The sequence below is a fragment of the Sus scrofa genome, chromosome 3 (assembly GCF_054392235.1).
Source record: "Sus scrofa isolate SSC_HxYL_T2T_F1_AM1 chromosome 3, Sscrofa_HxYL_maternal_Yorkshire_Landrace_v2.0, whole genome shotgun sequence".
Taxonomy (NCBI): domain Eukaryota; kingdom Metazoa; phylum Chordata; class Mammalia; order Artiodactyla; family Suidae; genus Sus; species Sus scrofa.
This window is the reverse complement of record NC_139385.1, coordinates 71251964-71278922: the sequence shown is the minus strand read 5'-3', so window position 1 is coordinate 71278922 and position 26959 is coordinate 71251964. Positions and strand designations below refer to the sequence as shown.

Genomic DNA, 26959 nt, shown 5'->3' with positions numbered 1-26959 from the left:
TTTTCGGGATGCACCTATGGCATATGGAGGTTCTCAGGCTAGGGGTCTAATTGGAGCTGTAGCCGTCAACCTACACCACAGCCACAGCAATGCCAGATCCGAGCTGCATCTGCGGCCTACACCACAGTTCACGGCAATGCTGGATCCTTAACCCACTGAGCAAGGCCAGGGATCGAACCTGCAACCTCATGGTTCCTAGTCGGATTCGTTTTAACCACTGAGCCAAGATGGGAATTCCTACTTGGGTTCTTAACCCGCTGAACCATAATGGGAACTCTTGCAGTCAGATTCTTAACTCACTGTGCCACAGTGGAAACTCTGATGGAGATACCTTTACACTACTTTGGGGCTTGGTGGGTGGAGGTACTGTATTAAATGTCTAGGTAATGAAGAGTTCATGTTTCCCATGATTTGTATGTGGTTGTTGAGCCATTCTCTGAAGGATGCTACGTGGGAACACGGAGCCAATGCTGCTTCACTCGGTGCTTGCCTAGGCATCCATCCCTATTAATTGTTTCTGTTTTATTTTGGTTCTCTTAGGAGTGTGCTGGACTTTGACTTTGAAAAACTGTGTTCCATCTCTCTGTCACATATCAATGCCTATGCCTGTCTGGTGTGTGGCAAGTACTTTCAAGGTAAATAGATGTTTTGCATTACAGACTTGCTGAATCTTCAGTGCTAACCACAGGTCTATTGCAGAGAGTCGTTTTTTGAAAGAAAGTAAGCTGCTATTAGGAATCAGGTCTAATAACCCCCATCTTTGTTCCCAGGAAATTGGAATACTCTTAGAAAATCCACAGGAGGTTCTCTGATTGGTCAGAACCTGAATACATATGAAGGAGAGAAAGAACTAGCCATGTGAGAGACTATGTAGGTAATCCGAGAAACTGGGATTTTTTTTGTCTTTTTTGGGGCCACACCTGCAGCATATGGAAGTTCCCAGGCCAGGGGTCGAATAAGCTGCAGCTGCCAGCCTACACCACAGCCACAGGAACGCGTGATCTGAACCTGTGACGCCACAGCGCAGTTAATGCCGGATCCTCGACCCACTGAGCAAGGCCAGGCATCCAACCTGTGTCCTCATGGATACTAGTTGGATTTGTTTCTGTTGTACCACAACAGGAACTTCCAATTTTTTCATTCTGTTTTGTTTTTTTTTTCCCCCTGGGAATTTATTATTTCAGTTCATTTAGACTAAGCAAATGCTCTGTGCACAGTATAGTGGAAGATTCAGAAGAAACATGAACTACACATTCCTTGCTCTTATAAGGATCTTACAAATAGTCATGGTTAACACACAAAATAATTGGCAAACTCTTAAGATTTTAAAGATTACTGCTGGACTGTGTGGCACTGAGTATAAATAAGGACAGTAGGAGTTGAAATATGCAAAGATCAGTGTTAGCTGGAGTGTTTGTGTGTCGAGTTCATAGAGGAGGTGGAGTGGAACTTGTACTGGCAGGACATGCAGAGTTTGAACAGGTTCAAGGTAAGATATTCTAGAAGAGAGTGGTAACATGAACAAAGATAGTTGGTACAGGATTGTCCTGAATATAAGCAGTTGGAAAATCAGGACTAAGTGATGGTAGACCGTCACAGGATATGCATATGTGTGTATGTGCAAATCTGTATATGTAGGTACATACACTAGTGTATATAATATGTGCATAGATGTTCCTAGTGAAACCAGCTCATATACCATATATACACACACACTATGTGTATACATACACAAACTATTTTTCAGTTCACATATATGAAATGAGTGCCTCTATGTCTTATGCTGTCTGTGGACTAAAGCAACGTGTTATTCTTTCTTGCCAACTTTCGTGTTAAGAGGAGTGCATGTGGAAGAGTCATTTCATGGATGGCAAAGTACTTGTGTTGATATTAAGTGTTGTGGTACAGAGTAATGAAAGCCACACTGCTCCTTGCTCTTCCGGAGTCCGCCCTTCTCACAGCCTTTCATCCTTCCCCATAGGTCGGGGTTTGAAGTCTCACGCCTACATTCACAGCGTCCAGTTTAGTCACCATGTCTTCCTCAACCTCCACACCCTCAAGTTTTACTGCCTCCCGGACAACTATGAGATCATTGATTCCTCGCTGGAGGATATCACGGTGTGTGTTCAAGAGGGTTGGTTTGGATCTAGTTCTCCTGGGAGCCACCCCAGGGATCCTGGGAATCTGCCCCATCTGAAGTCAGGGAAGAGTCAGTCCTTTGGGCTTTGAGAGGCTTTTTCTTTGGGAGGAACCAGGGAAACTAAGTAAGGAGGTCTCGATTCATATTTGTGCGTGGTCTCAGCCAGGCTATCATTTCTGCTTTTAGTCAGGAGTGAAGAAGTATGGCTACTTGCTAACTGGAGTGAAAGCATTTTTGTGAAATAAATTTCTCTCCCATACTTTGGAGTCAGGATGTGGATAGGGCCTGGTGTAGGACGGTGGACACCAAGATGTATACCGACTCCCAGCTATTTTTGACACGATGTAGCCAGAATGGTCAGCTTGTCCTCTCTGTGGGCTCCAGTTTGTGACCTGTGCCAAGAGTCACAGGTCACAAATGTACTTAAGTGGGGAACATGGAAAGTCTTCTTTGGCTCTGGTTACTGTTGGACCTGTTGATTATTGTTCTCCTTTTCCCTTTTCAGCAAGAGTTGCATATTCAATAGAGTTGAATATTTATTACGGAAGCTTGGTGTTCAGTGTTTGAAACACTAGTTATGCCGCTTTCATAAGATTTATACATGTATTTCTTTCTGTCATTTTTTTTTTTTTTAGGGCCACACTTGTGGCACATGGAAGTTCCCAGGCTGGGGTCGAATCAGAGCTGCAGCTGCCACCTACTCCACAGCCAGAGCCAAGTCTTCAACCTCCACCACAGCTTGCATCAGTGCCGGATCCTTAACCCACTGAGTGAGGCCAGGGATCGAACCTGCATCCTCATGGATACTTGGTTGGGTTTGTTACCACTGCGCCACAATGGGAACTGCGTATACATCTGCTAAAATTGAGGTTAAGGTGGTTATGAACAGTACTTAAAGAGAGAGAAACTGAAAAGAATTCAAGCTTTCAAAGTGAGTTAGTTGTGACCTCTCTGCAGCCTGTGACGTGATGACCCTCATAGTTCTAGGACTGGGAAGGTTCTGATCCTGCCCTTCCAGCCACAGGGAGTCACGAGATTTCAGTCCTGTGGGGAGGGGAGGCGACACGATGCTTTTGCTCCTGCGCATCGGGGGTGGACATGGTCTGGCTCACTGTAAGGTCCCACTCAGAATGTAGACTCTTGCCACCTGCAGACTTGAGTGTCCTGCAGCTTGTGACTGTCATTTGTCCTGGGATCTGAGGAAGGGCCTGGGATTCAGTGATTTGGGGTTAAACACAGAGATCGCTGTCTAGATGAGTGATGTGGAGCGGGCCTGTCCCATGTTACCTCAGCCCTTAGACCTTCTGTTGGGAGCCCGCTGGGTGGGTGGTGAGACATTCATGACCAACTGTTTTTGTTTTTGGCAGAAATTGCTATTCTGGGTATATCTTGTGAGCTCTGTAGACAGCTCTCAAATGACTGAGCCTTTTCTTTTGCTTTACAGTATGTGTTGAAGCCCACTTTCACAAAGCAGCAGATTGCTAACTTGGAGAAGCAAGTCAAGTTTTCCCGGGCATATGATGGCACCACTTACCTGCCAGGTATCGTGGGCCTGAATAACATAAAGGCCAACGACTATGCCAACGCTGTCCTTCAGGTAGGATGGAGGTGGGCTCCTGAGGGAGGGGGAAACCTGGGAGCACTGTGAAGGTTGGCCAAGAAACACCTGCCTTCAGGGAGAATGCGGCCAGGTTGTCCTCAGATCCCAAGTCTTGCTGAGACTCTACTTGGCATGTTCATTCTGCCCCAGGCAGACACGGATGTTCTGCTGCTGCCAAATGGTGGGCCTGTTCCAGCCTCTGGAGCTTGTAGGGAATGAGGAATAGAATCTGCATGTGGCCTGTAGTACCAATAAGAAACACATACAGTAGATAATGCTTTTTTTTTAATGTAGCAGTGCAGATATTCATTATGTCAGCTTTCTGATGTCTCTGTCCTGCCCCTTTGCTTAAGCCCCAAAATGGGGAAGGCAGAAAGCCAAATTTGTCCTGTTTGCAATTAAGTTTTTCTTTTTAAGAAATTACATGGGTGGAGTTCCTGTTGTGGCTCAGTGGCTAACGAATTCAACTAGAAACCATGAGGTTGCAGGTTCGATCCCTGGCCTTGCTCAGTGGGTTAAGGATCTGGCGTTGCCGTGAGCTGTGGTATAGGTTGCAGACATGGCTCAGATCCCACGTTGCTGTGGCTCTGATGTAGGCCAGCAGCTGTAGCTCCTATTGGACCCCTAGCCTGGGAACCTCCATATGCCTCGGGAGCAGCCCTAGAAAAGGCAAAAGAGAAAAAAAAAAAGAAAGAAAGAAATTACATGGGTAATATGTACACATTGTAGAAAAATTAGAAGTCATTGGTAAGTATGAGTAAGAAAATTAACAGTCATTCTACCTCACTCAGAAAATTTTGATTTAAATGGAGGAATTCCCGTTGTGGCTCAGTGGGTTAAGAACCCGACTAGTATCCATGAAGATACAGGTTTAATCCCTGGCCTTGCTCAGTGGGTTAAAGGATCTGGCATTGCCATGAGCTGCGGTGTAGTTTGCAGATGTGGCCCAGATCTGATGTTACTGTGGCTGTGGTATAGGCTGGCAACTGTAGCTCCGATTCAACCCATATGCCACAGGTGCAGCCCTAAAAAAATAAAAAGTAAATTAAAAAACCCTGTTAACATGGACTTTTTTTGTCATGCAACAGTTTAAGGATGTAGCATTGTCACTGAAGCAGCTTGGGTCACTGCTGTGGTGGTGGTTTGATCTCTGGGCCAGGAACTTCCACATATTGCATGCGTGGCCAAAAAAACAAAAAACAAAAAATAGGAGTTCCCATTGTGGCGCAGCAGAAACGAATCCGACTAGGAACCATGTGGTTGCAGGTTCGATCCCTGGCCTTGCTCAGTGGGTTAAGGATCCGGGTTGTCGTGAGCTGTGGTGTAGGTTGCAGAAGTGGCTCAGATCTGGCCCTGTGTCTGTCTTGGGCAGTTGCTGTGGCTGTGGTGTACGCCGGCGGCTACAGCTCCAATTTGACCCCTAGCCTGGGAACCTCCATGTGCTATGGGTGAGGCCCTAAAGAAATACAAAAACTAAAAACCCCACCACAACAACTATAAACAAGCTTATTGGTGGGAAGACAGATACAGAAAGTATAAAATGAGGACTTCCCATCGTGGTTCAGTGGAAACGAATCTGACTAGTATCCGTGAGGATGCAGTTTCGATCCCTGGCTTCACTTAGTGGGTCAGGGATCTGGTGTTGCCATGAGCTGTGGCATAAGTTGCAGATGTGGCTCGAATCTGGTATGGCTGTGGCTATGGCTGTGGTATAGGCCAGGGGCTACAGCTCCAATTTGACCCCTAGCCTGGGAACCTCCATATGCCATGGGTGTGGCCCTAAAAAGACCAAAAAGAAAAAAAAAATTCACTTCTAGATGCAAACTATTTAGAATGGATAAGCAATGAGGTCCTACTGTATAGCATGGGGAGCTATATCCAGTCTCCTGGAATAGAACATGATGGAAGATAGTGTGAGAAAAAGAATGTATAAATACATGTGACTAGATCACTATGCTGTGCAGCAGAAATTGACACAACACTGTAAATCATCTGTAATAAAAATTAAAAAAAAAAAAGACCATCTGCAAAACAGGAAAAAGACCTTTACAAGACAACAAATCTGCCAGCACCATGATTTAGATGTTTCCGTCTCCAGAGCTGTGAGAAATAAATTTCTGTTTAGGGAAAAAAGTTCACATCTAAAGTTGATTCTTACATTTTTTTTCATGAGTTGTTGGGCCTGCTCATTTTTCTATTCATGGTCCATTTTACTGAACTTTTTCTTTTTCTTTTCTTTTTTTTTTTTTTTTTTTTGTCTTTTTGCCATTTCTTGGGCTGCTCCTGCGGCATATGGAGGTTCCCAGGCTAGGGGTCTAATCGGAGCTGTAGCTGCCAGCCTATGCCAGAGCCACAGCAACTCGGGATCCGAGCCATGTCTGCAACCTACACCACAGCTCACGGCAATGCTGGATCCTTAACCCACTGAGCAAGGGGCAGGGATCAAACCCGAAACCTCATGGTTCCTAGTTGGATTCGTTAAGCACTGTGCCACGACGGGAACTCCCCTACTGAACTTTTTCTCTTGCATTTATTGCACATTCTTGGTTCTAGTTCTTATTTGGCCTTTAAACTTTGTTTATGGTATTTTTGCATAAAGAATTGAGTGAAAATAGTGTATCTATGAGTTTCGGTTTGTCATTGGTGTCATGCCTGATTCCTGGAAAGGTCAAATTCTTAGGTGGAGAGACTTTACCCACTGTTCCTCCTGCAGCCCCTCATGGCTTTGTGAAGGCTGGTACAGGGTAGCCAGATAGGATTGGAACATGTTCAGAGCAGTTAGAGTTTTTGGCTTGTGATGGGTCTTAGTCCCCTTAGGAAGTTCTCTTTATTTACACAGATAAGTAGATGAGCATTCCTTTTTTTTTTTTTTTTTTTAGATGGCCGCACCCTCGACATATGGAAGTTCCCAGGCTAGGGGTCGAATCGGAGCTGTAGCCACTGGCCTATGCCATAGCCACAGCAACATCAGATCCGAGCCGAGCCTGTGACCTACACCACCGCTCACGGCAACGCCGCCAGATCCTTAACCCACCGAGGGAGGCCAGAGATCGAACCTGCGTCTCATGGATACTGGTCAGATCCATTTCCTCTGAGCCACGATGGGAACTCCTGAACAAATTTTCTGTGATGATGTTGCCACTAAAATGGAATTGAATGTACCAAGTACTCCATCAGCAGGGAGAATAATTTTTCCCCAGGGCCACCTACTATTTGTATTGTTGCTAAAGCCAGAAAGCAACCTCTCTCCACATCATGGATAACTGAGAATTAAGATAAAGTTTATTCATACTCTTTTCCTTTTGAGAGTAACTCTAAGCAGGAACTCCCTGTTTCTTTAGCTGAGCTAAGCTTGTAGGGGTTTCCAGATCACCTTTGTCATGATGGTGTTCTCTGCATCCTGAATTGTTTTCCCCAGAGACGCCTAGGTGTGCTGTGTTGAGCAGTGCCCTTCTATTCCTTGTAAGTGAGCTGACCTTGCCAAAAAAAGTTGTCTCATGGTAAGCATGGGGCTGGTGAGGATTCACGAACCTGTCAGGAAGGAGCTGTGGAAGACAGGAGCATTCATTTCTGGTCTGTTCTGTGGTCTCCCTCCCACTTTTGTACCTCACACTAATGAGCCGGTGTTTTTTCCTGAACTAACATGGCTGGTCTTTATCTTTTTGCCCAGTCAGGTAAGATTTATTTTTGTTCTCTTAAACCTTTTGACCATTTTCCATAGTCACAGAGTATATTCATTTTTATACACAGTTGTATCGTTTTATTTTCGCCCTCTCAATACCACATTTGGGGAAAACACCAGATTTTATTATGTTGATTTGCATGTTTTAGTTTTTAAATTTAATGTTAAAAATTTATTTTTTTGGTCATGCCCACAGCATCTGCACGTGGAAATTCCTAGGCCAGGGATCGAACCTGTGCCACAGCAGCCACCTGGGCTGCTGCAGTGACAAGGCTGGATCCTAATCTGCTGTGCTACAAGGGAGCTTCTCCCATATTGTTTTAATGTGCAGTTGAGAGAGGGGGGAACTATGGTCTCCAGATGGTTATCTCTGCCCCAGCCAAGTACGTGATGAAGAAATAGTATTTGTGTTTCTAGCCTTCAGTTCCTTGTGAATCCAAACATAGTCACAGGCCTGATAAACACAGGAAACTATTAAATAAGTTGGCCAGTTGATAGGGATTTGAATACCTTTTCTTTTCTTTTTGTTCCATCTTTTTAGGGCTGGCATATGAAAGTTCCCAGGCTAGGGGTTGAGTTGGAGCCGCAGCCACCAGCCTATGCCATAGCAACACTGGATCTGAGCTGCATCTGCGAACTGCATCACAGCTTGTGGCAACCCCAGATCCTTAACCCACTGAGCAAGGCCAGGGATTGAACCCACATCCTCCTGGATACTAGTTGTGTTCTTAACCAATCAACCACAATGGGAACTTTTGAATGCCTGTATTTTAAAACCCCTTCATCATATCCACATCAGCAAAATGTCTGCAGAGCTGGACTTGCCATGAAAATCAATGTAAGCTGATAATTTCTCTAATGTGAACTCTGGGGGATTCTCCAGGAGTCCATTTACTTCTGCAGAAGGGCTATGGTTTAATCCGAGTGTTTGACTCCTAGGCTCTGTCTAATGTTCCTCCTCTCCGGAACTACTTCCTGGAAGAAGACAATTATAAGAACATCAAGCGTCCTCCTGGGGATATCATGTTCTTGTTGGTCCAGCGTTTTGGAGAGCTGATGAGAAAACTCTGGAACCCTCGAAATTTCAAGGCACATGTCTCTCCCCATGAGATGCTTCAGGCTGTTGTCCTTTGCAGCAAGAAGACTTTTCAGATCACCAAGCAGGGTAAGGAAGGAGTAATTCATGTTTTCTGACTTTAGGGCCACAGAGCTAGTCTCATGAGCACATTGACTTCCACTTTGCAGCAAACCTTACAGTAGCTGGAGTGAGTGTCCAGTGGGTGGCGTGGTTAGGTTCCTCACTCTTCCTTCATCAGCCAGCCCTGCTCAGAGACCCAAGAGATTTCAGCAGGATAGAAAGTCTGTCTGATTTGGTGAACTAAGTTTTACAGCTCAGGGGAGAATCAGAAAGCTGGGGAAGGCACCAACCCTTACCAGGCAGCTGCCACTTTTGCTTCTCATTTTGTCATGTTGCAGAGCAGGATATTCTAATGAATTATTTGGGTAGTTTTCATCCTTCCAAACCAAGTTACTGCTACATGAATAGCACTTAGCACCTGAATCTACTGTAGTATTCTCTAGATCGGTTGATTCACCAATCACTTGTGGTGCTAGGTTTTAGAGCTGCAGGGATCAGAAACACAGCTTTTCTCTTCCAGGAGCTCCCAAACTAGTGGGGAACTTGCTTATGTAGAAAGATGATTACAGGGTGTTAAGTGCTGTGATGGAGGAAGTACACTATGCTCTGGGAGGGAGCTGGGCTGGGGGTCAGCATGAAGGAAGAGACACCTGAGTTTTAGGTAGAGGGGAGTTGGTTGGGGGTGGGCATTCCAGGTAGAGAGGACACTGGACAGGAGCGTGGAGGTGCCTGGCACAAAGAGAGGACTGCACGTGGCTGGACCTTGGACCAGCACCGAGTGCCGAGGTGGAGGTTGGAAGAGAAGGACCACATTGTCGGGTTTATGTGCCGGTATAAGGAGTTTGGGGAATCAGTGAAGGCTTTTAAGCAGAGAGGTGCCGTCACATTTTTGTTTTAAAAACATTCCGGCTGAGGAGTGACTTAGAGGGGAAGTTTAGTAATGGCTTTTGATGGGTGATGAGACTCACGTTTGGAAGAGAGATAGTGATCAAAGGTACTCTTTAGATCAAAGAGCCTGGGGGTGAGTTAAGATAAGAAGACTTAAGGGAGTTACTGTTGTGGCCCAGTGGGTTATGAACCGGATTAGTATCCATGAGGATTCAGGTTCAATCCTTGGTCTAGCTCAGTGGGTTTAGAATCAGGTGCTGCTGTGAGCTATGGTGTCGGCCGGCAGCTGCAGCTCTGATTTGAGCCCTAGCTCCCAGAACTTCCATATGCCACTGTGAGGCCATAAAAAAAAAAAAAGAAGACTAAGAGCTTGTCCGTCAGGAGTGCCAGCATGTAGTGGGTGGCCAGATAGAGGAGGATGCCAGGGGATGGGATAGGGTGGCGAGAGAGGAAGGAGGAAGAGCAGGAATGTGAAGTCCCGCCAGCCAGCACGTGGTTTGGATTACACTGTCTCCCAGCTACAACATCCTACCTTCCTTCTTTTCCAGGGGATGGAGTTGACTTTCTGTCCTGGTTTTTGAATGCTTTACACTCAGCGCTGGGGGGCACAAAGAAGAAGAAGAAGAGTAAGTCATGTTATTTTGTAAAAGGAGCTCTATTTTGCCTGCTTCCTTTCAAAAACATTTTGCAGCTTCCCAGCCTTTTCTTACCTGTTTATCTTTTTGGGTTGGGGGGTGTCTCTGCACATGTGGGCCAGACCTTGTTCCTGAATGGGTTCTTTTCTGTTTTTCTTTATTAGGAGATGTGTATAGCCAGTGGCAATTTTTTTCCTTTTTTCTTTTTTGGCCTCATCCACAGCATATGGAAGTTTCCAGGCCAGGGATTGAGATCGAATCTGAGCTGTAGCCACAACCTATGCCATAGTTGTGGCAATGCAGGATCCTTAAACCACTGTGCAGGACTGGGGATCAAACCCTCTTGACCTCAGAGACAATGCCGGATTCTTAACCTGCTGCACCACAGCGGAAACTACCCCAATGGCATTTTTGTTTGTTTGTTTGTTTGTCTTTTTGCCTTTTCTAGGGCTGATTCTGTGGCATATGGAGGTTCCCAGGCTAGGGGTCCAATTGGAGCTGTAGCCGCCGGCCTACCCGAGCTGTGTCTGCAACCTACACCAACCACAGCTCATTGCAACGCTGGATCCTTAACCCACTGAGCAAGGCCAGGGATCGAACCTGCAACCTTATGGTCCCTAATTGGATTTGTTAACCACTGCGCCATGATGGGAACTCCCCCAATGGCATTTTTAACAAGTGGAAATGGATATAATTGTGCCGTTGAAATCCTGACCTGGTTTCAAACTGAGAACTCAGCAGCATGTGGTAGACATGTGGTGCCACAGTGAAGACTTGGAGGGTGGTTTGCCTGGCTCGTGATTTGGTAAAGCATACTAAAAGCTAGGTCTTCGCCCTGAGCCTGTGCTTGGAGAGGTGAGGCTGGCGTCTCTGTAGACTCTCAAACCTCGAGTCCCAGGTCTCTTAGCATCCATGCTGGCTTAGCAGTAGTTAGCCATTTCTCAGGGGTGCTGAAAATAACTCTTGCTTAGAGACTGTGGATAATTTTGGAGCCCGATTGCAGTTTTCCTCTTCCTTTGTTCCGGGGGTGTTGGTTTCTGGATGTGGGATTATGGCCTGGCTCCCTTTCTGCCAAATGGTCCTGCCACCTCTACAGGTATCTTCAGCCCATGCACACCAGAGCCCTCCAGCTTTTGTCTTGTCAGGATTCTAGAACCCTGTGGTGGCTCCGTTCTCATTGCTTTGGTTTTGCCCTGCTCTATCCCTTAACCTGTCGTTTTCCTTTTATGTCCAGTGCAGGGTGGACATGGTGTCCCTTTGCAGGCGCACACGATTACGGTTCTAGTTTATTTATTTATTTATTTTTGTCTTTTTGTCATTTTCTTGGGCCGCCCTCACGGCATATGGAGGTTCCCAGGCTAGAGGTCTAATTGGAGCTGTAGCCACTGGCCTACTCCGGAGCTACAGCCATGGGGGATCCGAGCCTCGACTGTGACCTACACCACAGCTCACGGCAATGCCGGATCCTTAACCCATTGAGCGAGGCCAGGGATCGAACCCGCAACCCCATGGTTCCTAGTCGGATTCGTTAACCACTGCGCCACGATGGGAACTCTGATTCTAGTTTCTTGAATGTATCTTACTTTATTTGTTAATGTTTTTGTGATTCATTAATCTTCAGTTTCTGTAAATCACTCATTTATTTCAGACGCACTTCATTTTTCTCTAAGGGGCCAAGCCCTGTGCTTGAGGGTCAGTGGGTTTCTTGTGGAGAAGATAGGTATACCATTACTTACGCAAATAATTCTAGAGGTACCAATGTGGCGTATGTTCTGTGTTTAGTGAGAGCTTTGGGTCTTACAGTGGAAGAGGCTGGTTTATTTCAGAAATTGAGGAATTAGGACTGTACTTGGAAATGCTTTCCTACCTAACAAAATTTGCCTTTTTGACTTGGGTTTGTCCAGCTATAGTGACTGACGTCTTCCAGGGATCCATGAGGATCTTCACTAAAAAGCTTCCTCATCCCGACTTGGTGAGTGCTTTGAACTCAAGCCTTGGGCTGATTTATGTTGCCTGACAGGATTTGGAGTGGACAAAGAGATGTCTAGATAACTGGTACAGCCTTTTATCCAGGAAGAGAGAGACTCTTCAGAACACCTGCCAAGTGGCACTTCCCTTGGGTCCCTGTTGCATCGGTGTGCTGGTTGGGGAGGTAGTCGTTGGATATGCAATTGACCTTTGAGCACCACCAGTTTGAGCTGCACTGGTTCACTTATATGCAGATTTTTTTCAATACATAAAACTACTTTGTTTACATTTCACAGTTGGTTGAGTCTGCGGATGTGGAATCTGTGGATGTGGAGGGCCAACTGTGGGACCTAAGCATCCATGGGTTTTGGTATCCAAGGTGTATCCTAGAACCAGCCTCTTATAGATACTAAGAGGTGACTAATTTGAGTGGTCTGGCCACTAGGTGGTGCTGGAGTGTTTTTTCCAGAAAGCTCAGAGACGCTTTCTAGTCCATCTAAAGGCTTTTATTTTTATTTATTTATTTATTTATTTGGCTGCAGCATGCCACAGCTTTATGTAGGATCTCAGTTCCCAGACCAGGGATTGAGCTGGGGCTGCAGTGGTGAAAGCTGTTCTCATGACAATACCAGATCCTTAACCCACTGTGCCACAAGAGAACTCCAGTACTGGGGTATTTAAAGAAAATCTTTCTGAAGATGGAAGCCTAGTTTTTGCATTAATCTAAACGGTTGTGCAGAAATTCTCTTGTGGTGCCTCAGGTTAAGGATCCAGTGTTGTCACTGCAGCCACTTGGGTCACTGCTGCGGAACGGGTTTGATCCCTGGCCCGGGAACTTCCACATGCCACAGGCACAGCACCCCCATCCCCCCCAAATAAAAGTAAAACAAACAGGTTGTGCAGCTGCACATGAGACTGCCCAGTCTCTCCGACACCCTTCTTGGTTCACCTCAATATTAAATGAAGTAAATGAAATAGAAACATGGTTTCTTTTATCAGTGATGTTCTCCACTCTCCTGCCACTCCTTCCCTCCTTTTTCTTATCACTCATTTCTAGCCAGCAGAAGAAAAAGAGCAGCTGCTTCACAATGATGAGTACCAGGAGACGATGGTGGAGTCCACTTTTATGTACCTGACGCTGGACCTCCCTACCGCCCCCCTGTACAAGGACGAGAAGGAGCAGCTCATTATCCCCCAAGTGCCCCTCTTCAACATCCTGGCCAAGTTCAACGGCATCACTGAGAAGGTAGCCCATTTGCACACCTGCCCTGCTGATCCCCCTCTTTCTCTTGATGTTTGTCTTTTTATACTTGGAAATCACCACATGTATGTAACGCTTTTATTTCAAGTGTATTGTGCCTGTTGAGCCTCTCAGACTCCATGCTCTTTCACCCCCAGCTCCTAACTTGAGTTTTAATACCTCTGGGTATTGTGGAGAAAGGAGGGGGTAAAACTCACAAAAGCAGGAAGAACTCCCATCTTTTAAAAAATATAACATCCGGGAGTTCCCGTCGTGGCTCAGTGGTTAACATATCTGACTAGGAACCATGAGGTTCTGGGTTCGATCCCTGGCCTTGCTCAGTGGGTTAAGGATCCGGTGTTGCCGTAAGCTGTGGTGTAGGTCACAGGCGCAGCTCGGATCCCCCGTGGCTGTAGCTCCGGAGTAGGCCAGTGGCTACAGCTCCAATTAGACCCCCAGCCTGGGAACCTCCATATGCCGAGGGAAGCGGCCCTAGAAAAAGGCAAAAAGACAAAAAAAAAAAAATATATATATATATATATATATATACATATACACATACACATATACACATACACATATACATACATATACACATACACATATATATACATACACACACACACACACACACACACACACACACACACACACACATATAAAACATCTGGAGTTCCCTTCATGGCTCAGTGGTTAACAAACCTGACTAGGATCCATGAGGATGCATGTTCAATCCCTGGCCTTGCCCAGTGGTTTGAGGATCCGGCGTTGCCGTGAGCTGTGGTATAGGTTGCAGACTCAGCTTAGATCCTGCATTGCTATAGCTATGGCACAGGCCAGCAGCTGTAGCTCCGATTCAACCCCTAGCCTGGGAACTTTCATATGCAGTGGGCACAGCCCTAAAAAATACGTGTGTGTGTGTGTGTGTGTGTGTGTGTGTGTGTGTGTGTGTGTGTGTAATATTAGTATTAAAGGTGGGAAAAACAGACCTAAAATACCAATAAAATAAAAAAATTTATTCTGGAGTTCCTGTTGTGGTGCAGTGGGTTAATGATCCACCTTGTCTCTGTGGAGCCGTGGGTTTGATCCCAGCCCACTAAAGTATGTTAAGGATCCTGCATCACTGCAGCTGTGATGTAGGTTGCAGCTCTGGCTTGGGTTCTATCCCTGGCCCGGGAATGTCCATATTCCATGGGGGAAGCTGAAAAAGGAAAAAAAAAATTATTATTTAACATTGCTCTTCATTAAGTTAAAAGGTTCTTTTTATCTGCTGAGTTAACTGTTTCTTGGTTTAATTCCTTTCTTCATTTTTGACAAATTTACTCCTTTTTGATTCTGTACTGGGAGAATTTTTTTTAACCTGTTGGTTCCTGCTTTTTTTTTGGCTGCACCAATGGCATGTGGGAATTCCCAGGCTAGGGGATGAATGCTCACCATAGCTGTGCCCCCTCAAGCCACAGCAGTGACAGCACTGGATCCTTAACCTGGTGACCGGAGAACACCTGAAATACTGTTTTTATATTCTGTATTTCATTAATTTTAACCTCTTATTTTTTTTTTTTGTTTCCTTTTTTCTGTTTGCTTTTCTTTTTTTATGGTGTATTAAGGTGGAAAGTTACTAATGTGAGGTCTTATTTTTCAATGTAGGCATTTATAGCTATATATTTCTCTCTTAACCACTGCTTTAGCTGCATCCTGTGTGGTTTTTTTTGTTTTGTTTTTTGCCTTTTTGTCTTTTAGGGCTGCATCAGGCTAGGGGTTGAATTGGAGCTGCAGCCGCAGGCTTACGTCACAGCCACAGCAACAGCAACGAGGGATCTGAGCTGCGTTTGCAACATACACCACAGCTCATGGCAACACCAGATCCTTAACCCACCGAGCAGGGCCAGGGATGGAACCTGCATCCTCATGGATGCTAGTCGGGTTCGCCAACCACTGAGCCACGATGGGAACTCTGTCCTGTGTGTTTTTATATGTTGTATTTCCATTTTCATTCACCTTGAATTCTTTCCTAAGTTCCCTTTTGATTTCCTTTTTAATCTACTGGTTATTTAGGAGTTTGTTATTAATTTTCACATATTTGTGAGTTTCTCAAATTTCTTTCTGTTGCTGATTCTAATTTCATTTCACTGTGGTCAGAGAACATACTTTGTATCATTTTTATACTTTATTTATTTTTTATTTTTTTGCTTTTTAGGGCTGCACCCACGGCATATGGAAGTTCCAGGCTAGGGGGTCTAATTGGAACTGTAGCCACAGGCCTATGCCACAGCCACTGCAACTCCAGACCCATGCCTGTCTGTGACCTACACTATAGCTTATGGCAATGCTGGATTCTTAACCCACTGAGCGAGGCCAGGGATTGAACCTGTGTCCTCATGGATGCTAGTCAGATTCATTTCCGTTGAGCTGTGATGGGAACTCCCCCCTTTTTTAAAAAAAAAAAAAAAAACTTTCATGGTTTTTAAATTCTGAGCTTTTAACAAGTCCTCTTTTTAAAAAAAAATTTTTTTGGATTATAGGTTACTTACAATGTTGCATTAGTTTCAGGCATATAGCAAAGGGAATCAGTTATACACATACCCATTTTTTTTATCCCATCTAAGTTATTAGAGAACATTGAGTAGATTTCCCTGTGCTATACAGTAGGTCCTTGTTAATAACAAATCCTCTTTCTCACTTGACGTTTGGTTTTCCTTATAGAAAAGAATACCCTTGTGACTGGTTAGAGTTCAGCAGTATGGCCATATGCTGGCTGAAACCAGCAGCTGAGGTATTTTAGTTGGCCTTAGCAGACTGCTATTCCCAAGCCTTGTAGGTGGTTAATGGGATCAGGTGCCTTCTGAATTCTAAGTGTAAGGCAAAATTATGTTGAAAAACCCAGCCGCAACCAAAACAAAGCTCATGTCCCTGCTCTCCTGCTCCAGCACTAATTGGATAGTTTTCTTTTCTCACTCTAGGAATATAAGACTTACAAGGAGAACTTTCTGAAGCGCTTCCAGCTCACCAAGCTGCCTCCATATCTCATCTTTTGTATTAAGAGATTCACTAAGAACAATTTCTTTGTGGAGAAGAATCCAACTATTGTCAACTTTCCTATTACGTGAGTTTTCCCTTCCTAACTCTTAGGGGGAGTAAGCTTGAATTTATTTTCATATTTTTGTACCACTCTTAATTTTGGACTGTCTTTAAGTTGGAGATTGCAGTGAACCTACCTACACTACATAAGTTAAGAAGATAATGTAAGAAGTCACTTCTTAGCAGCTAGCTGGCGTGTTGGCTATCTAGAACTCATGTGGATTTCCTAGGACTCATATCTAAATTATCCTTTAACAATGACTATTTATTAGTCCAAGAGGGACACTCTAGGAATAAATAGCTATCACTAACACATAGAAAGCTAAGCAGTGTAGTTAGAACAAAATAATCTGTTTATTCCTTCATTGTTTACATTGAAAACTTTTTGTATTTTTGGACAGGTAATATATTCATCGTGTAGTCTAAAATTCAAAGAAGGAGGAGTTCCCTTTGTGGCTCAGTGGTTAGCGAATCTGACTAGGTACCATGAGGTTGCAAGTTTAATCCCTGGCCTTGCTCAGTGGGTTAAGGATCTGGCATTGCCATGAGCTGTAGTGTGGGTCGCAGACGCGGCTCAGATCCCATGTTGCTGTGGCTCTGGTGTAGGCCGGAGTTTATGGCTGATTGGACCCCTAACCCGGGAATCTCCATGTGCTGCAGGTGTGGCCCTAGAAAAGAAAAAAAGACCAAAAAAATAAATAAATAAATAAAAAATAAAAAAATAAAATTCAAAGGAGGAGTTCCCACCTTGGCACAGTGGGTTGAGAATCCAACTGTAGCAGCTCTGATTGCTGAGGAGACGTGGGTTTGATTCCTGCTCCGGTGCAGTGGGTTAAAGGATTAGCCACAGCTGCTGCTCGGATTCAATCCCTGGCCTAACAACTTCCATATGCCATGGGTGTGGCCATAAAAAAAAATTCACAAGGAGATACATATCTAGAAGTGACCACTGGATGTGACTGCTGTGAGCATTTATTGTCAGTTCTTCCAGAGATGACCTTACTGTGTTTCATGTTATGAGTGGTAGCACATCAGATAGTAATAGATATAGGATATAATCTCTCTTATTCTACCTTGTATTTAAATTGCCATAAATATCTGTAGGCTGCAGAAGGTTATGTTTTTCCTGAAACTAATGTAGTTAGCATTCTCTTAATATTTATGTTAACTGTCAGTCTGTTTCCCTGTTTACCATCATCATAGTCATAACAGTAAGCATTAGTAATAGCTCTTTATTTTATAATAACCAATGTACATGTATATTTCAACAGACAATTCAACAAATAAAGCAAAAAGACTCCTTATTCCATGTACATCAGGAATGTTCCTCTATCTAAAAAAACAAATGAGTGTTCATGTATTAAAGATAAATTTGATAGGAGTTCCACGGTGGTCTGGTGGTCAGGATTATTAGGTGCTTTCACCACTGTGGCCCGGGTCAATCCCTGGTCTAGGAACCGAGATCCCACATCAAGCCACGGTATACCATAACCAAATAAATAAATAAATAAAATTGTTAAAAAAATAAATAAATTTGACCTTGAAAAGTCCCAGTTGAGGGAACCTAGTCAATAGTTTCTTCTTCTTTCAAAATTTCTTCCAAAATTTTGGAAGCTGTAGGGGAGCCAAAGTGGATTCCATAAAGAAGAGAAAGCTGGTAGGAAAGAATAAAGCTGCTCTTAAAGCAGAAAAGAGGGCAGGTAAGCTCTCGGATCTTGCTGTTTCTTCAGTGCCTGGTCTCATTTCCTGGTCTGAAACCCTTGAATAAATTCCCCTTTGTGCTTAAGCTCCCTAGGGTGGATTTCTGCTACTTGAAACCATTCTGCCTACTTGACTAAAAGAAAAAAATAAAGAAGCAAAGTCCCAGAAAATAAAAGAAAAAAAAGTCTGCATGATCTGCCTGGTTTGCCATGTTGAAATTGTTACAGTGATTATGTACAGTGGCGACCCACATGGTCATGCAGTTAGGCTTCTGCGGCCTGAGCCCAGAGATAAGGTGTTCCCTTGACACTGAACTTGATTCCCACCTAAGGCAGAGTGACGCAGTAACGCTTGTTCTCATCTCTGATGAGATAGTGACTCTCACCCCCATGTCATAGAAGAACCTTACAGCTCTGAGGTGGTAGAGCCAGATTCCAGATCAAGTCTAATTGACTCCACTTTTGACTACTAGGCATGCTTTTTTTTTTTTAAGAAGGGTTTATTATTATTATTATTATTACTATTATTATTTTGTCTTTTGTCTTTTTAGGGCTGCACCTACGGCATATGGAGGTTCCCAGACTAGAGGTCTATTTGGAGCTGTTGTTGCCAGCTTACGCCACAGCCACAGCAATGCCAGATTTAAGCCGTGTCTGCAACCTACACCACAGCTCACAGCAATGCCGGATCCTTAACCCACTGAGTGAGGCCAGGGATCAAACCCAAAACCTCATGGTTCCTAGTCGGAATCATTTCCACTGTGCCATGACAAGACCTCCCAGGCATGCTTTTTTTCCCCCATTAGGGTTAAACCTGAGGTGTATGAAAGTTCCCAGGCTAGGGGTCAAATCAGAGCTGCAGCTGCTGGCCTGCGCCACAGCCACAGCAATGCCAGATCCAAGCCATGTCTCCGACTTACACCATAGCTCATAGCAGTGCTGGATCCTTAACTCACTGAATGGGGCCAGGGATCAACCCTGCATTCTCATGGATACTAGTCAGATTCATTACCTCTGAGCCACACTGGGAACTGCTAGGCATTTATTTATTTATTTATTTGCCTTTTCTAGGGCCGCTCCTGCGGCATGTGGAGGTTCCCAGGCTAGGGGTCCAATCAGAGCTGTAGCTGCCAGTCTACGCCATAGCCACAGCAACGTGGGATCCGAGCCGCATCTGTAGCCTGCACCATAGCTCACGGCAATGCCAGATCCCTAACCCACTGAGCAAGGCCAGGGATTAAACCTGAAACCTCATGGTTCCTAGTCGGATTCATTAACCACTGTGCCACCATGGGAACTCCTAGGCATGCTTTTAAAATGTGCTTTTCCCATAGAGCCAGTCTTTCTAGTTTGATTCGTTTTTATGGCAAATTATGTAAATTTCCGCCAACCTGGGCTTCCAAAGCTCTTCAAGCCCCTCCTTGATCCAGGGCCCTGAGATAGGGTTCAACAGCTTTGTGGGCCGCTTGAGTAGGGCACTGGGCTACCTGGTAGCCCTTGTCTGATCTTCACTTTATTTTCATCTTCATCAGGAATGTGGATCTGAGAGAATACTTGTCAGAAGAGGTGCAGGCAGTGCACAAGAACACCACCTATGACCTCATTGCCAACATTGTGCACGACGGCAAGCCCTCTGAGGGCTCCTACCGGATCCACGTGCTTCATCACGTGAGTGGGGCTGGTTTCTCGATGCAAGAGGCTAGGGGTCTAATTGGAGCTGTAGCTGCCAGCCTACACCACATTTATAGCAACACCAGATCCTTAACCCACTGAGTGAGGTCAGGGATTGAACCCTGTATCCTCATGGATTCTAGTTGGGTTTGTAACCCGCTGAGCCGTGATGGGAACTCTCCATAACCTACCTTTTAACAAGACCCTTTGTTGGTATGAGATTGAAGTTTACAAAGCACTGGTGTAGAGGTTCCTTTTCAGCTAAAAAATTTTGTAAATTTACTGAAAATGGTTGAAATGTGCTTAAGATATATTGGTATCACACAGATGATCAGCACAGATGGTTCTAATTTGATTAGTCCTCTGGGGCTGTGGGTTTCATCCGTCAAGCACTTTGTGCTAGATGTACGTATGCCAAGTGCTCAATGGCAGCTTATTTCGTTTATATCCTTAAAACACACTTCCAAGATAGGTGTTAACACCATTTTTTAATAAATGAGGAACCTAGGCTCAGAGTTTGAGTAATTTATCTGAAGTCAGTAGAATTGGGATTTGAACCTAGATACTTGGTTTCCCCATGTTTTTAACCAGTCCTCAAACCTGGAATGGGGACTTGATTTTGTGATCCTGAATTTTTGTTGTTCCCTATTCTGAACTACTGGAAGATCCAGAATATCTGAAATATATCTTTCTTGGGCATTTCGTAGAGGTGTAGATGGATGAGGCAGGTGAGTTTCCAGAAATGCCTCCGCTGTCATCCAGAAACCTCTTTTTCTCCTTGTTTATGGAAACATGACATGAGGTAGATTTTTCTATATTTGCAGCACTGGTTTTGCAACCAAAGGAAACAGGTTAGTATGATGGAACAGTGTCCATCAAGGACGTGTGCTCTTGACCGGCACTTGCTGTGTCCTCTGAGTCAAGGGGTGAGAATGTCCACTTTTGGTTAAGGCCGCACCTCCCGAGTGAGTGTGCTTATTACTCTGTTACTTCCCAGCAGCAAGGAGCGGTCTTAGGTGAGGAATGGAGGGCTTCCTCTTCTTTCTCTTTGTTGTCCTCCGCGATTCTTCTTAAAATCACATAGTGTGTGAGGCTCCATTGAACTTCATGGAGTCCTTGGCAGGAATTGCCTTTGCCAAGATCAACACCCTATGAGCTCTTAAAATTGAATGGCGCCCAGCAGAGGTCATGCACCCTCTTACTTAGGACTCATGAGAATCTAGTGGTTACTCTATTTTTCTAGCTTTTGGCTGTGATCCCTTCCCTGTTAAACACCCTCTTGGTTTAGGGAGTAGACTAAGCCCTCCTTTCTTGCTCTTCGCAGGGGACAGGCAAATGGTATGAATTACAAGACCTCCAGGTGACGGACATCCTTCCCCAGATGATCACACTGTCAGAGGCTTACATCCAGGTGGGCTGGTTGCAGACTTGATGAGGGTGGAGGAGATGGGGAGAGGAGTGATGTGGGGTCGACTTAGGTTGGGTTGGGTGGGATGCCTTTTGACGCGCACTGGGGAGTGAGGCGGGTCGGCTTACACGGCCCTGAATGCCCAGGAGTGATCTTCAGAGAAGAGAAGGCCAGAGAAGCAGGGAAGCTTTATGAGTGAGCAAGGAGGTTCTGTTTACGGCCAGGTTAGTTTTGCAGTGTGTGGTCTGATTTCAAGGAGGAAGAGCCCAGAATCATCCAGGCTGCCAGCTAGGAGTGGCTCTGAAGCTTTCCCCGGTTCCCTGGGCCAGGTCAGCACTCTTCGTGACCCTATAGCACCATCTATGTGTTTTTATTGGAGCATCAGCTGTACTGTTGTAACTGTCTGCCCCATTGGACTGAGAGCTGGTGGAGCAGAGTATCTCTGACTGCCCTTGTACCTGCAAAGAAGGAAGACTGAGGCTAAGAAAAAGCTGTAGCTCTGTAAAAAAAAAAGGTGTCACTGCACGTTCTAGAGAGATTTCATTCCTTAGTGACGGTGTCTAAAGTTACAGCCCTAGGAGTCTTTTTTAAGAAAAGGAACTTGGAATGGGAAGTAAGAGAAGGATGGGTGGAAAAGTGAAAATTGGAATTCCCTAGTGATCTAATGATGTCACTGCTGTGGCTTGGGTTCGATCCCTAGCCGTGGAACTTCTGCATGCCAAGGGTGCGGTAAAAAAAAAGTTAAAATTGAATGAAAGAAAATTTTCTGAAAGATGATTAGTTTCAAAGGGCTTAGCAAATATACAGTTGGGGTGACAGGTTGTCCATTGTCCAGTGCAGATTTAGGTACTTAATAAATATTTGTGGATTGATGCTGGCTCCTAAATAATCCATTGTATTGGTCTCTTACAGATTTGGAAGAGGCGAGATAATGATGAAACCAACCAGCAGGGGGCGTGAGGAGGCATTGAGAACTTTGCTTTTTTCCCTGGGGCTTTGGCTGAAGATGTAAATGAGAAGACTGAACCCAGGTTGAGGGCATGTCCCTTGAGCCAGGCCCGCTTTCTGTGCTCTGGTTCATACCAGAGCCTCAGGGCTTCGTCTGCCTAGGATGGCCCTGGGCTGTCACCCAGCTGTTCTTTGATCAGTTTATTGGCGCTGGAGGCCCCTTCCTCCTTCCTGTCTGGCTCCCCTCTAGCAGGGCCAAACTCTTTTACAGATGTATGTAATTTATTTCTGAGTAGCAGAGAGTAGCTGAAGGACAAGATAGTTTTCTTCTAAGCATCAAAGCTTCAGAATCCTAGAAATAAGAGCTTGAAGCCAGTAACACTCTTCTTCCATAGTAGATAAATAGTTTTCCTGGGGTCCTCTTCATTTCCTGATGTGTGTTTTGGGATGAATGAAATATTTTCTCATTTTTAAAACAGTCTCTTGTTTTATATCCTCCCTGTTAGGCTGCCTAATGGAGAAGATTTTTTTTTTATTTTTTATTTATTTTATTTTTTTTTTAGGGCCACAGTTGAGCCATGGAAGTTCCCAGGCTAGGGATTGAATTGGAGCCGCAGCTGCTGGCCTGTGTCATAGCTCATGGCAATGTCGGATCCTCAACCCACTGAGCGAGGGGCCAGGGATCGAACCTGAGTCCTCATCGATACTAGTTGTGTTTGTTACTACTGGGCCATAATGGCAACTCTAGGAGTGGACTTTTTCAGAAAACTCCTTACAGACTGTCTACCCTGTAGTCTGTCATCTGGTGAATGTTATGGTCTCTTCCTCTCAGTGGTTAGGAAGCAGTTGTCTCTAAGTCACAAAGTCTCTGACTAAAAGAGAAATTATTGCTGGGCTTAACTGGAGTCAGGAGGTGGGCGGTTTCAGCCTGCAGTGCAGGGGTGTGTGAGAAGAGCCTCTGACTGTGTGCAACTCAGAGAACATCTCAGCTGGGCCAGTGGGGAGCCCGGAGCAAAGGTTGCCTGTCAGAAGGTTCTAGCACATGTGATTTTGGACAAGCTCAGTCATCGATTAGGAGCTGCCTCGAGGGGAGTATGGCCTTGGGCTGGGCACTGTGGCAGGTCTGAGGACATGGCCATTGGTGGAAGTCAGTCAACTGCAGCAAGTTCTCTTAAGGGGAGGAAGGAACCATGCATCCCTGGCTGCCACCCTTTGCTTCTGGGATGCAGTACAGTGGTCCCTAGGTATCCTAGTTGTTCTAGGACCCTGCGTACACCAAATTCTGAGGATGCTCAAGTCCCCTGTATAAAATGGTCTAGTGATGGCGCATAACCTACACATAGCTCCCTATCTACTTTAAATCATCTCTAGGTTACTCGTATGCCTAGTATAATGTAAATTAAATAGTTTCCAGTCATGTGATAAATTCAAGTGTTGCTTTTTGGAATTTCCTGGAATTTTTTTTTCCTGCATATTTTCGAGCCTAGGCTGGTTGACTCTGCAGATACAGAACCTGCAGCTATGGAGGGCCCCGTGTTCATCTTCTTTTCCTCTGCCTCTTATCAGCTTCAGCATTTCCTCTGCAGGCTCATCTTCTTCTGTCCAGGCGTTAAAACTTGGGATTCCTTGGGAGTTCTTGCTGCGGTGAGCGGGTTAATGACCCAGCTTGTCTCTGGAGGTGCAGTGGGTTAAGGATCCTGCATTGGCTGCAGCTCTGGTTCAGAATTGATCCTTGGCTCAGGAACTTCCACCTGCTGCGAGTACACCTAAAATAAGCTGGATATTTTTCTAGGGTCACCCTACCCGCACCACTTCCCTTTGTCTAATCTGTTACTGAGGCCTGTCTTTTACTTTCTGAGTAAATCTTTCTGCTGCTTTTCATTCTCTGCCACTGTCTAGTCCAGCCTAGTACCAGCTTAATCCAGGTCCAATCAAGAGAGAGGAACTGGATTCGGGTTCAATCCCTGGCCTAGCTCAGTGGCTTAAGGATCCAGCGTTACTGTGAGCTGTGGTATAGGTCGCAGACGTGGCTTGGACCCCACATTGCTGTGACTGTGGTGTAGGTCAGCAGCTGCAGCTCCGGATCGACCCCTAGCCTGGGAACTTCCATATGCTGTGGGTGGAGCCCTAAAAAGACAAAAAGAGAAAACCTATACAAATAATCTGATCAGGAAAAGTTTGATTTTAGCAGTTAATAACTATAAGAGGACTGGAATAACCGGGAATTGGTTAGTAATGAGAGAATATAGGAATAGCAGACACAAGGAACAACTGCCACCCCTACGGGTGACACAGAGCATCCAAGGCAGAAATCCAGACCCTGCTGAAACTCTGTTGCACTGGACCCTGTCAGAAACCTACTCTCTAGTGCATTACGGAAGGCTGTTTACGGGGAGGCGTCTCAGTTTGTTACCAAAGTGCCTGGGAGCCGGGAACTGCCTGGTGAAGCTGCCGGGTGCTTGGTGGTGCTGCTGTGCACTGCAGGAGCCAGGCACTGGAAAATCTTCGAGCACAGCAGGAGCCTGATGCTGAAGAAGCTGCACTCAGTGCTTTTAAGGGAGCACACAGGAACCGGGAAGCAAAGCCCTGTCTTCTGTGGTTTGTCTCCACTACTGTTTTCTAGCAAAGCTTCAATGTAGCTGAAAAGGAAAAGTCTAACGGGCTCAAAGCCATTTTCACAGAACAGGCAAGAAGGGTGCCAGTGAATTTGGAGCTGAGGGCACTAAATTGATAACCTGCCCAGCCCCCTTTTGATGACTCAGCTGCAACAACCACAGTAAAAAAGACAAAAAGAACAGTTGCCCTTCCTGCAAGAGAACAGTTTTCAACCTTTTTCAAAATGAGATGCACAGTCCCAAGAGTCATGCCTCCATTGATAGTTTTATATATTACTCTTGAGATCCAGTTAGTCTCACTGAATCTTACAACTTAAAAACTAGGTTGTAAACTTCCAGCAAGTTAACTTAAAAGCAGGAAGAAAAAAAAACATTTACAAATTGTTGTGTACACGTAACAGGCAAATAGAAAATGAGCAAAGCAACTTAAAGAGTCCTCACTTCTGGGAGTTCCCATCGTAGTACAGCAGAAACAAACCCAACTAGTATCCATGAGGATGCAGGTTTGATCCCTGGCCTCGCTTGGTGGGTTAAGGATCCGGCGTTACCATAAGATGCGGTGTAGGTCACAGATATGGCTTGGTTCCCGTGTTGCTCTGGCTGTGGCATAGGCCGGCAGGTATAGCTCTGATTCGACCCCTGGCCTGGAACCTCCATATGCCAGGTGCAGCCCTGAAAAAAAAAAAGAGTCCTCACTTCTGTACCTGGTCATCACATTGCGATTGAAGCTGTGTGAAGCTTCTTCCACTATCCCTCCATGTTTTCTCTGCCCTTAGCTCAAACCACAGCTATTCAGGGTTCTTTACCTGGTACAGTGGCCCAAATCTTCAGTCCCTGAGAGCCTGGCTTTTTAATCATCTTCCCCTCCCCCTGGGTGCTATAGTTTTCCATTAACCTTTGCTGTTGGACATAGTTCATTTCGCCTCCATCGTGTGGAAGCCAGCACCCTTTCTCTCTGATCATCAGGGTCAGTCACTCAGACAGATTACACTCCCCTCCCCTGCTCCCCCACTGCCCTCCCCCCCATTGGTTCACTAGCATAAGAGCCCAGAATGTCCAGGTGGTAGTCTTATCTTCCAAATAGTGCAAACATTCCTTCCTTGGGAACTAAGATCGCCAAGCCAGCGGGGCTTAAAGTTTCGGGGACAGGAAGCAAAAATTCTGCAAGAGGATTACTAGGATTAATAAAGGCAACCCTCTGACAGACACCTATTTTCTAGACTCATGTATCTTGGCTGTGAGGAGAGAGCTTCAGCACAGTGGTCTCTGATTCAAAGCACATACTACAGCTGTAAAATGAACACCAAGGGGAGTTCCCGTCGTGGCGCAGTGGTTAACGAATCTGACTAGGAACCATGAGGTTGCGGGTTCGGTCCCTGCCCTTGCTCAGTGGGTTAACGATCCGGTGTTGCCGTGAGCTGTGGTGTAAGTTGCAGACGCGGCTCGGATCGCACGTTGCTGTGGCTCTGGCGTAGGCCGGTGGCTACAGCTCCGATTCGACCCCTAGCCTGGGAACCTCCATATGCCGCAGAAGCGGCCCAAAGAAATAGCAAAAAAAAAAAAAAAAAAAAAACCAACACCAAGGGGTACTGTAACTTCAGTAAGCCATTCCACCTTTCGGTTAGGCTATCCACTTCTGGATGATGGTGCATGTGGTAAGACCCATTAATCCTGTGGGCATGAGCCCATTGCTGCACTTGCTGTGCTCTGAAGAATTCCTTGATCAGGTGGAATGCCATCTTGGTTGATTGGGCGTTCTGTGAGTTCATGACTGGTGGTGCTGGCAGAAACATTGTGGGCAGAAAAGGCAAATCTGTATCCAAAATATGTTTCTATTCCTCTGAGGTTGGATCTCTGCCTCTTTCATAATGAAGATGGCAATTGGCTTGGCACTGGGTGACTGGCCCTCCTCACGAGGAATAGTGGCCATACTAGGGGCTCAGTCCCTGCATTGGCAAGTTAGATACTCAGCAAAAATCCTTCTCAGGTCGGGGAAATTCTGTTGTGGAGCCTGTGCTTAGCCTCCATCCCTGCCACCATGGCTCACAAGCTCATTGAGCAAGCGCTGGGGTGGCTGGAGGAAGAGGCCATTGGTGACATTTGTGTCATTTGTGTTCCCCTGATTATTAAGGGTCTCTTTTACAGTGGACTCCTTTTGTTGGGCATTCATATGGAACACAAATGTTTTCATAGTATAGTCTTTTTTTTTTTTTTTTTTTTTCTTTGAGGGGTGTACCAGCAGCGAATG

The 26959-nt window shown here is 45.3% G+C and overlaps 1 protein-coding gene across 2 annotated transcripts in view; it reads left to right on the top strand.

Annotated features, from left to right (window-relative positions):
• The window catches only part of USP39 (ubiquitin specific peptidase 39), a 29545-nt gene extending 6973 nt beyond the window's left edge, over positions 1 to 22572 (top strand). Inside the window, exons 3-13 of one of the 2 annotated variants that reach the window (XM_013987875.3) lie at positions 541 to 635; positions 1982 to 2118; positions 3585 to 3737; positions 8362 to 8587; positions 9997 to 10074; positions 11988 to 12055; positions 13109 to 13297; positions 16252 to 16394; positions 19602 to 19737; positions 21065 to 21151; positions 22061 to 22572. In XM_013987875.3, coding sequence (XP_013843329.1) covers positions 541 to 635; positions 1982 to 2118; positions 3585 to 3737; positions 8362 to 8587; positions 9997 to 10074; positions 11988 to 12055; positions 13109 to 13297; positions 16252 to 16394; positions 19602 to 19737; positions 21065 to 21151; positions 22061 to 22108 — 1360 coding nt within the window. In that variant the 3' untranslated portion in view covers positions 22109 to 22572. Of the gene's footprint in view, positions 1 to 540; positions 636 to 1981; positions 2119 to 3584; positions 4222 to 8103; positions 8588 to 9996; positions 10075 to 11987; positions 12056 to 13108; positions 13298 to 16251; positions 16395 to 19601; positions 19738 to 21064; positions 21152 to 22060 lie in introns of both variants that reach the window. The other variant, XM_085018782.1, reaches the window with a different exon arrangement.
• Positions 22573 to 26959: the final 4387 nt, after the last annotated feature.